We start from the raw sequence: 11,414 nt of genomic DNA on the forward strand, positions 1-11,414 counted from the left end.
TTCGCTTTCAATCTCTCAAATCAATGATTCTTTCAGAGGAATAAAAGTGCGAAATTTCAGGTTCTCTGAATGATGATAGCTAGATTGTGCTTGATACGCTTGATACATCAGAACTGAATTTAAAAAATAAATAACAAAATTTGTATCTGAATTTAAAAACTAATAATTGGCAGAATTAAATAAATAGCAGAATTAGTTGTGTATACGGCCACTTAATGGTAGTAGTCGACAAAAGAATTAAATCAATAAAAATAATTGATGTATCTTTTTCAAAAACATGTGCCAAAAATTCCTTACGAATTTACTTGCGGATTATTTCCTATGAAAGTTCACAAGAAATTCCTTTTTCTCACGAATTTTTACCAAAACTTTCTTGCGAATTTTCTATGTTTCTTGTGTTAAAATTCGCAGGTGATTTACATACCGATTCAAATCCCCAGGTAAGTTATTTGGGAATTTTAAAATTTGCAAGTAAAAATTACCTACGAAGGTTTTTCCAACGAAATTTTTTTCGAAGGAAATTAGACTACCTACGAATTTTCCTGTATAATCTCCAAGAAAATTCCCATGTGCTTCGCACTTTTCTTGTAGTGTGCTTGTCAATGATTCTTTCAGAGGAATAAAAGTGCAGAATTTCAGGTTCTCTGAATGACGATAGCTAGATTGTGCTTGATAAGCTTGATGTTGAATGCTTTGCTGAGTAGGTTGGAGTTTTATATGAGTTTGTAGCAACTGGCTATTTGTTGAGATTATGGCTGATGAGCGGGAATGCAAACAGAATCTATCTTCCTCTTTTTGCCTTGTAAATTCTCGAGTGCATCGCCTTGAGAAGTGGCTTGTAATTTTGATTTGTCAACAATTCTTCCTGCTCGAATGCTTGATTCTATCAGTTTTCCAACTCTAGTCAAATTCGAGAAGTCATGTAGCCGAGCGCATAACAACTTTTCATAGTATATGCCTTTTTGCATTTTGATGAAGGTGGAAATCAACTCATTCTCAGGCAATTGAGGGCGTATTTTTGTAGCCTCCAGTCTCCATCGCATGGCATATTCTGCAAAAGACTCGTATTGCATTCTTTCTACTTCACGCATATCACAAAGCGTTGGACTATCTCCATTATAAAACTTATATTGTTCTACAAAATCGCGGGTAATGTCCTCCCACATGTACCATTTGCTAAGATTTTGTTGAGTGTACCAATCAAGCGCTAGCCCTGTTAGACTCTGAATGAACAACTTCATTCGAATGGCTTCATTATGTCCAATCCCCACTAATCTGTTACAGTAGTCTTTCAAATGATAAATGGGATATCCTTTCCCATTGAAAGTATTGAATTTTGGAATTTTGAATCCTGGCGGAAGCTCAACATTTGGATGCATGCACAAACTTTCATATCTTAAAATCTGAATATTTCTTGCACGCATTTCTTCCTCCACGATCTTTCTTAGGTTATGGAGCTCTCTATCTGGATCATCCCAGCTAGTCGTCTTAATTTCCTTTCCTGGTCTTTTGTATGGACATAGCGCTAGTTGATTTTGTTGGCTTTCTGTGACTGATGTTGCAAGTGCATATGATTGGGCATTGGTCATCATGATGACTGGCAAAGCCTCTGGACTGATAGTAAATTTTGGCGGTATCGGTGGAGGACTTATGTAAATAGTTGCTGGGTGAGGAGATATGGTCAAAGAGATATTTCGGGTTGAGATGGAAGCAGAATTTGGGTTGGGAAAAAGGTTGAAAGTATTTTCCAGATTGACCAAAATGTTCCTCCGTACAACATTTGTCTCATCATCATCAGTCTCAACTTGCAACAAACCTTTACCGGTATTGAATGCTCCAAATCGGTTTGCCATTATAGTTGCGTCCTTGATGCAGATTCGCAGCCAAAAGAGTGTTCAATGCTAGGCAACCTTTAAAGAAAAATAAAACTTTTACAAACAAAATAAAGTGTTAGCACATTCGTCATAACAAATAAATGCACTAAAATAATAAAATATATGATTAGATAGATTAATCCATGATATGGTTAAGAAGGAGCCCTAAACTAGAAACATTTGCAAAATGGATGGACGAGAATAACTTGTTATCTAGAGGGCTCTAACGCACAAGACTTGGTGACATGGAAGCGAATTGATTTAAATTTTTTTGAAAGGTTGACTCATGTCGAACATCAAAGCTTTAGCTTTATCACACGTCCTTTTCTTTGCATGACTCTGGCATTTTTCAAAAATTGCCCCAATCCTCAGGAAATTTCTAATGATTGGCATGATGTCCCTTTCGAGCATACTCATCCTGCGTGCTAAAAATGTGCCCCAATTTTTTATTTTTTTGCTATAATGAGACTAAGCCTTATGTAGGTTGCATGCGTATCCTAAATAAGGAAAGATGGATGGGGAATGATAATCTTGAAAATTGTGAGACAAAGTCCTTGTTAATCATGCTTCTTCTTCATTCACATTGTTGGCAACTTAGAATGCCCTTTCTAGCAAGAAAGAGTGCAGATTTAAAAAAACTAGGCATCACACTCATAAGCAGCTGTGCGAAATAGAGAGTAGCCTTTTTCGTTGGACGAGTTCTTAAGATCGGCTATCACTTCCTTGACGCCATCAATTTCTTGCTCCATTTGCCACTTTTGCTTCAAGCTTGACAATCTTATCTTGGTATGATTCTATTTTCTCGCCAGCAGCTTCGTCTTCAACTAAGTCAATCACTACGATTTGGTCGACCGTATCGTCCTTGAACTTGTGCTGCTTTGATGTTCAATTTAAGTCAACCTTTTGGGAAAATGATATATCTAGTCGCTATAGAGTAGATAAATATTGAAGGCTAAGGATAGATATTTGGGAATGCGTGCCTAAGAAACCGACGAGATCAGCCCTTATAATATTGCAATGTTTAAGAGAGACCAAAGATGGGTGACTTTGATATTAGAAAATAATTTGTTGGTATTTGGATATAGACAAGCTCGGGATCAAAATAATTAATAAGGATATGATAGTGAATTGACATGAAAAGAATCTAAAATCTATTTTTTCAGCATCGGCAAATCATAAAATTATCGGGGCCAAGGAATATGGTGTCAACCATTTTGAGACTTATGGGATATTACCTCGACTTATGTGCCAAAACTTAGAATTAACGGGTGCATGAAGATTAATCTTGGCGACCCGAAATAAGACGATACAGACACTTGAATCGAATAGGTGAAAATTATAGAATAATTTAGCGATGCAAACTGACCAAATAATGGCCTTTTATTGCTCGGTAGATTGCACAAGTTTGGACATCTACCAATTTGTAAATGAGAATTGGCACGAAGGTTGAAATAGGTAGAATAGTAAGTAGATTTTATGAAACATAGAGCTACGAGAAGAATCGAAGGTATGAATATTCTGTGAGGCATGAGTGACAATATTTGAAAAATATGTAACTATATTTTAAGAAAAGAATGCGAATAAAATTAACTCACGGATTAGATGGGAAAAATAATTTTTAATTATGAAATATTACGACAATTTTTTTTAAAAGAAGTAGGAATGATATCTTGCTATGGGGAGTGAGATGCTCATTGTTGTCTAAAGAAAAATCGTAATGCTAGTTTAAGGTACGAATATCGAGGAATTTTCATGACAAACTGAGCTTGTTGAAGAGTTTGCGGGCAAATATTCTACCTTAAAAAATAAAAGATCATGCCCGGAGACTAAAAGATATCTTAATTAGACACTAAGAATTGGAGTAGACCTAAGAGAAATTCGAGCTTAAGTATTTAATACCTAAATGGTGCTCTAGAGTTGTTAAAAAGCTAAGCGCGAAACGATTTCAGGAAGATGTTATAAAAATAAGCAGAAGAAAAAATATATGAACAAAAAAAATATATATTTAAATAAAAATGTAGACAAGTTGGATATTCAATACTTTTTCCTTCTCAAAAATAACAAATAATGTTAGTACAATCATAAGCAACATAGCAAGCAACAAGTAAGCAAGCAAAGCATGTGACACATTCCAAGGCATAACAAATAATTGCACGTCCTAATATGCAGGGGGCCTCTTTGTGCCAGAGGTGGGCCTAACGTGTATTTGAAAGAGAAATATGCCATTATGTCATTCCATTGCTATAAATTAATTAAATAATTCTATATTTCGTTTTCAAAAGAAAATATGGTACATGAATCGCTTAAACCATTTTTTTTAATTAAAAGATCAAAAGAAAGTATAAAAGATATTTTCGTCATGTCTAAGCTTCTCGTTGTCCAGCAAGATTATGTCATTTAAAAAACATATTGTAAAAAAGTTAGTCATGCTCCTTTAACTAGGATTTAATTAATTTAGAGCAAATGGTCCATATAATTGGCATGTTCACCCTTTAAATAATGCGCATATACGTAATAAGGTGTCACTTGGGATTGAAAACTCATTTGGCCATTTAGCTAAGGTTAACTAATGAATTTAATACACCTCGGGTATTAAATCATCTAAGGTTAAAATGATGCATGCTCTTAAATGGGTTTTGGTTTAGCTCTATCTTAGGTTGACTAAGAGTGAATTTTCTAGACTGGTTTGCTCCCAAGTGGACAGCTTGAGAGTGGAAAGCCCATGACGGTCGACTGCACCGTTGATCGACTTACCCACGAACTTTCCCCTAAAAGGTGTTTTGAGTAGTGCACGGCCGCAAACCGCGTAACCGCTAGGTGTGTGCTTTGTGTGAATTTTCCAGAAGTGGAGAAAGTAAAATGAGAATGACAATTTATATAAAGCAATAAGAATAGATGAAGAATTCGTAATTCAAATAAGCATCATAACAATAAAAAACACACAAATTAATTTTTATTATTAACTTAAGTTTGTTGTGGTTTAGAGCCTAGAATCCCCAACAAAGTCGTCATGCTGTTATACCCCATTTTAACACGGGTCATCAAGCACAAATATGGAAGAGGGAAGAAAGAGACAACACTTACACAAAAATAGTGCGGCATCTTTTTACTGGAAGGTGCAAAAACTTTAAGGTTTTCTAAAAATGGAGAAGGGGACAAGGAAGGGGACAGAGGCGATGATGTCTTTTGACTAGGGTTAGGAATTAGGGAATGAAATATTGGGCTGAATAAAATATTCTAATAGCCATATTAGATAATAATACTATGTAGGTAAATAAATCATTTGACATACCCACTTATTAATAATTTTCTAAAATAGACTAATTATGAATTAATCATATAGAATTTGTTTTATTAGATGATAATCACGACCAAAAAGAAAGAAGCATGCTACTAATGTGCAAATCATTCGATTAAGTATTTTACAAATACGGGTAGAATTACATACAATATAAAAAAGAAGCATTTGTGATGAAAGTATTGTTGATTGAATTAAAAGAGCTTTCTTGATAGGGTATTAGAATAATATAAATATTTAAGAGTAATAATAAATAATAATAATAATAATAATAATAATAATAATAATAATTAAGTCTATCTTGGGATAGCAATTGTAAAATAATTATTCTTAAATTATTAGTAATATTAGAAGCTTAAAGAAATAGTTTGGAAGAAAGGAGGGACAAAGGCAATCTCTCAGCTTCAAAGACGTGATAAAGTTTAGTACCCACAGAAAATGATCGAGCATTTCACCGACTAAAAATGCAAACTTATGCGCAATGTTCCACTTCTCAGGGAATCCTGCACAATGTGCTCAGTCCGGACATAAAAGTAATTCTCGTAGAAACGATAGTTGGTCCTGTCGTCCATCTTCACCACCAGACTCCTCGACCCCCGAGGACGCATGTGAATCATCGCACCACGAATAAGTTGGGGAGCAAAGATGCTGAGCATATGGTCCAAAGTGACCTCGCGACCGGCGAGTTCCGCGTACTTGAGCAGCATAAGGAATAACTTGTACAAACACGGCGAAAGTTGGGCAGGGCACACTTCGTAAAAATGGCAAAAATCCACCACCAACAGAGGAAGAGGAAGTGTGTACCCTACAATGAAGGGGTAGGCATAGAACACACAGTACCCGGGGCGGTCGAAATGAACTATGTCCTTTCCCATTGTCGGCCGCATATCAATGTAACCGGGGATACCCCACCTTTCTTTCAACTCTGCAATATCCCTCTCCCTCATAATAGAGTGAACATACTCCGGTTCGACCCGACGGGAGTATTGAAGTTAGTCGGCTCTCTTCCAGGGCAGGGCAAGATCTCAATCACTGATAGGACCTCCTTATCCTCTACCGCATCGGCCCATCCGATGGCCTGAGCAGCACTTTCCGGTACCGGATTAGCAGCAGGGATATTGTCTCGAGAAGAATCACTAGTCATTCTTATCAGAAAATGCGCCAAAGAAATAACAGAAAGAAGAGATGAAAGTTTTCAGTGAACAAGGGGGCACGCAGAAATCCGAGGTATCAGAAAGAAAGTATATCAGCAGGATTCTCCCAAGTGAAAGATAAAAAAGTGTGTCAATCGAATGACAAGCTTCCTCTATTTATAAGATACATAAATCCTCCGAGCATGAAATCCAAGAGTCGCCAATCGAATCTGATAGGGCACGAAACGTTTCAGTTCCCCAGGAACGTGTGTCATAATGGCAATAACCACAAAACAACGCTTCGATACCAAATGGCGTTTCAGTTCCGAAACTGCAACAACGATCCATGAGAATCGACAAAATGCCGCCACTCCGCTAAAAACCCACAAAATGTGACTAAGGAACGGAGAGTCGTAAGTCAGATTTCTCTCGAATTCGTAATAATCATGACCCGTCTACCGAGCCCGACATAGGACGACCCCGACAGACGGAGGGACTAACTGTATTGGTCAAAATCTGACCATCACGACCAAGTTAACCGACGTCCCGCCTAAGTAACCGGGCAATGAAAGTTAATATAGCCCACTTCATTTCTCCTCCCTGACACCCGACGAGTCGGTGACAGCGGCGTCTAAAAGCACGACTAAGACACATTGGCGGCAAGAGGACATCGAGCCAAGCAAAGGGCAACGGTGTCATGACTATATATAGCCAGGGAAAATTTTCAACCAGGGGGGCTGCTCCTGCTATCTCTCAAGAAAAGCCAAAATAGCTCTCTTCAATTATTTCTGGGAGAAAGAACGAAGTTTTAGAAAAACATGTAAAGCAATCTCCTCATCGATTCATGGGAGATACAATTTTGAATTTCAATAAGATCATTTACATCCCCTTCACCCTATATATGATCCATGCTGCTAGCTCTTTGATCTGGAATTAATTATGTCTGACTAAGATTTACCCCTTCATCTTTGATTGACGTGTTCAAAAAAATTTCAATATCTTTTGAGTCAAACAAATGGATAACGAGAGAGAAATTTATATCAAAACCTTTCGTTCTTATTTAAACTTAAGCCATCAAACTAACTCTTCCAGATAACGCAATTTTTACAACGTTGTTTTATATGTAAATGCACAATATAATATACAGTTGATAGTACATATTGGTACTATAGATAATAAGATTTGTCTCTACTCTCTACTACAGATTTGTCCAGCTATATAAAGAGTTGTTTTTTTGTCGCCTAATAGAAATGGATTGTCGCTAAAAGGAAATTTCGTTAGTTATTATACTCAAGTTACCTTCGTGGAACATACCTAAGAGTTATATCACGGAGAAACATATATTAGTTCGATTTAAAGTTAGTGATCATCACTTGAATCCAAAATCTAGACTGGCTGTTATAATGTTTTTTTATTGGCAACTAAGTAAGAGAGCGCTCGTGTGTTGGAAAATAAAAATATTAAAATGTTCTTCAATTCTTGATTGAAGATAACGTTTTGTAAAATGACAGTGAAGATTGCGCGGTGGTGGCAAGACAAGTTGGCGTATTCTATGCCAAACCAAAGTGTGTCTGCTATAGCTCGTGTGCAAACTGGCAACTTGTCGCAATGAAGTTGCTTCATATATAGGACAATAATCATGTCTCTTTTTTAGAGAAAAATTTAAGATTTATAATCTAGTACTCCCTCCCATCCAATTTATGTGAACCACTAAGACTTTTGGAATTTGTGGTCATAAACAAGTTAAAAAATGGCCTAGAGTATTTGTGTGGCTATAAAAGCTTCTCATCAAGGATAGAATTGTAAGTTTAAACTAAATTATTACCAAATTTAGAAAGGGGTCATTCTTTTTAGAATTGACCAAAAAGAAAATAGGTTTGCATAAACTGGAACAGAGGGAGTACGATACAAAATGAATGTAGCTTTTTGTTTACCCTAAAAATTGGATAACAATTAAACTTATAATGTGGTTTTAAGGACACATGATTTTATTTAATACCAATTGATAAATGTAGAAAATAACAGTAAAGATTAACAATGGGATAAAGCAAACCAGTCTTGAAACGTGATTCAGCCCTCGAACTTAGGTGCTCTCGAACTGATCGGTGCCCAAAATTAAGAAGCAAAACTGGTGAACAAGAATATAAGCTAGAAAGTATTGTATTGCTTTGATATACGTGAATGTAAGATGATTACAAGATGATTAGGACCCTTTTTATATAGTAGAGGAATTCTATTTACGGTACAATGCTAATTATGGAAGTAAATCCAATGATTAACTAAATAACCACCCTTGATTTGATCTGTTCTAAGATTTATGCCATGATCTTCGGCCAGTCATGGATATCTCGCGTTTCTGTTATTATGCTTTGCTCAATGTCTATCTCATTTAGTCTCAATCGCTATTGGCCTCAATCTTCGACAAGTGCCTCGGTCCTCGAACTCGGTGCCTTGTGCTCGTGCCTTGGTCTAGTCCATTGCAAAGCCAACGTTCGACGCAATTCCCTAGCCTCGATCAAATAGTAAAATCGGATAGGCTCGGTTTTAACCATATACAGATAGTCCCCTCGTTTCTTGGAGTGTAATTAGAAGAAATGAATTGAGACTTTGATTTTGTACCTCGACTTGTCATGACGTCATCTTCATGACGTAAGTAACGAGAGTGACTGAAACGTCCCGTCGGTTCGGATATCGAGGCATTAAATGCCTATTAGTTGTTGTCCGCCATTATTGATTTTGAACCGTCACCTTCTTCATATAAATGTGCTTTCCTTCTCATTTGTCCAAACTTTACACTTAATCTCCGCCCAAATCTTCAGAGCTTTTCACTTCCTTTAAGCCCTTTCGTGCTGCATAATCTCCAGGTTTCGTTATCAACCTTCCCTCAAAATACCAAATTTCATTCCCTTCTTCCTTCTTTCAACTTGCAGAGATGACAAAAATGTCTAAAATCATTCCATAAAAGAAGGGTGCCTCTTCATCGTGGTCGGCTGGCGATAAAACGCCGGTGGAGCCGCGCCCTGAGGAGTGCATTCCGGGGGGGGGGGGGGTCGAGAAAACTTTGTTTGTCACTGGCCGGTGCGAGCCGATGTTGATATACATGTGTTGGATATCTGAGAGTAACCTTGAGCAGGTCAAGAAAGACTGTCATTGGGAGAAGAAAGAGGTGGTGATTCCGACTCCCGAGAAAGATATCACTACCCACGTGAAAGGGTTTCTAAGCGCTTACGCTTACCCTTTCACGCAGAGCCCTGTTGATCCCGCATCGACTTCTGCTGTTGTCCCGAGCCAATTTAGGATCATGACCGACATTTAGGAGCAAGTGCCCCCAAGTAAGCCTCATCAGTATTTTACAGAAAATCGGACAGAGTTTTCTCTATTTTTGGACCATCCCAAAAAATTTCCATGTCTCAAATCAGCAACCAAACATCCTAATAGTAATTCAAATGACAATGACTTTATGTGATGACCCAAAAGATCATCACTTGTTTTAAAAGTAAATTATGCATTTTGAGGCCTCAAAAACCTCTTTCTGTCTCACCTCAATTTGCGTGCACAGTCCGGGCGCGTAGCCGGAAAGCCAATATGTGAAAATGATGAATTTTGAATTTAAAATAAATTAAGTTGATTTCGGTCAACATGTTGGGTAAACGGACCCGGACCCCTGATTTGACGGCTCCGGAGGGTCCGTAGGAAAATATTGGACTTGGGCGTATGTCCGGAATCATTCCGAGGTCCTAAGCCCGAGAAATGAATTTTTAAAGAAAATTGTTTTCTGGAATATTTATGAGTTTTTGAAATGAAATGTGTTTAAAACTTGATGGTATCGGGCCCCTATTTTGGTTTCGGCGCCCCGTACAAGTCTTATATGTGATTTAAGATAAGTTTGTGTTGAGAAAAATTTGGAAAATTTGAAGTTCCTAAGAGATTTCATGATTTTGATACTAAATTCACAGTTGTTGATGTTATTTTAGTGATTTGAATGCACGAGCGAGTCCGTATAATATTTTTAGGTTGGTGTGCATGTTTGGTTTGGAGCCATAATGTGGATTTTGGACTTGGAATGTTGCAGACTTCAGCTGTTGCATTGCAGACCTATAGGCTTCGCACCTGGCTCACAAATGCGAAGGCTTTGTCGCAAATGCGAAAAATAGCCCAGGCCAGCTTGCCTCGCAAATGCGATCCCCCAGTTTGTAGCCAGTCGTCGCAAATGCGACATGTTGTTCACAATTCTCACTTCGCAAATGCGAAAGCTTAGCAGAAGTCTGGGTTCGCAATTGCGAACCCTGGTCGCAATTGCGACATCTGCAACCTGCAATTTTACAACTTAGCTGAAAATCTTTCATTTTTCACACTCTTTCAAAACCAAAACACTCTTGGGCAATTTTCCAAAGACAACGCTTCTTTCAAATCGATTGTAAGTCAATTTTAACTCATTTTCTTCAATCATTAACATTTTTTCATATGATTTCAACTCAAAATCAATGATTTTCACGGGGAAAATTGGGTGTTTTGTGTAGAACCTAGGTTTTTCAAATTTTGGGGACCGATTTCAAAACAAATTATATATTTGGGTTCGTGGAGGGATGGTTAATCGGTTTTTGGTTCGAACCTCGAGTTTTGACCATGTGGGCCGGGGGCGATTTTTGACTTTTTGGGAAAAACTTTGGAAAACTTATTTTCATGCATTAGAATTGATTCAATGAGCATTTATTGATCTAATTAAGTAACTTGTGGCTAGATACGAGCGAATTGGTGGTGGAATCAAGAGGTAAAACGATAGTTGAGACTTGAATTGTGTTCGTGGCATCGAGATAAGTGTTTGGTCTAACCTTAGCTTGAGAGATTATGAGTTGTGTCCTATTTTCTACATGTTACTTGTTGAATACGACGTATAGGCATGGTGACGAGTATCTATACGTTGGTATCAAGCATGACCGTGAGTCTTAAATTGAAATGGTTGTATTCTTAATAAATACTACAAATGCCTAAGTTGTTGATTCTCTGTGTTGAGCAAGGATTATGATTATTCTCGTGAAAATTACTTATGATTGAGTATTGGTGCTAGTTGAGGTAGTTAGATGTTGGAACAAGTTTGGTTATAGCTGA

At 37.4% G+C, this 11,414-nt stretch overlaps 1 protein-coding gene across 1 annotated transcript; it reads right to left on the bottom strand.

Annotated features, from left to right (window-relative positions):
• Positions 1-749: 749 nt before the first annotated feature.
• LOC104248932 (uncharacterized) lies at positions 750-1,853 on the bottom strand. Its single transcript, XM_009805291.1, has one exon. It carries the CDS (start codon positions 1,851-1,853, stop codon positions 750-752), a length of 1,104 nt encoding a protein of 367 aa, XP_009803593.1.
• Between the last annotated feature and the right edge of the window lie 9,561 nt (positions 1,854-11,414).

The sequence above is a fragment of the Nicotiana sylvestris genome, chromosome 8 (genome assembly GCF_000393655.2).
Source record: "Nicotiana sylvestris chromosome 8, ASM39365v2, whole genome shotgun sequence".
Classification (NCBI taxonomy): domain Eukaryota; kingdom Viridiplantae; phylum Streptophyta; class Magnoliopsida; order Solanales; family Solanaceae; genus Nicotiana; species Nicotiana sylvestris.

Excerpts from the sequence above, each read along its gene's own strand:
- LOC104248932 (XM_009805291.1), bottom strand. The coding sequence starts at position 1,853 with ATGGCAAACCGATTTGGAGCATTCAATACCGGTAAAGGTTTGTTGCAA.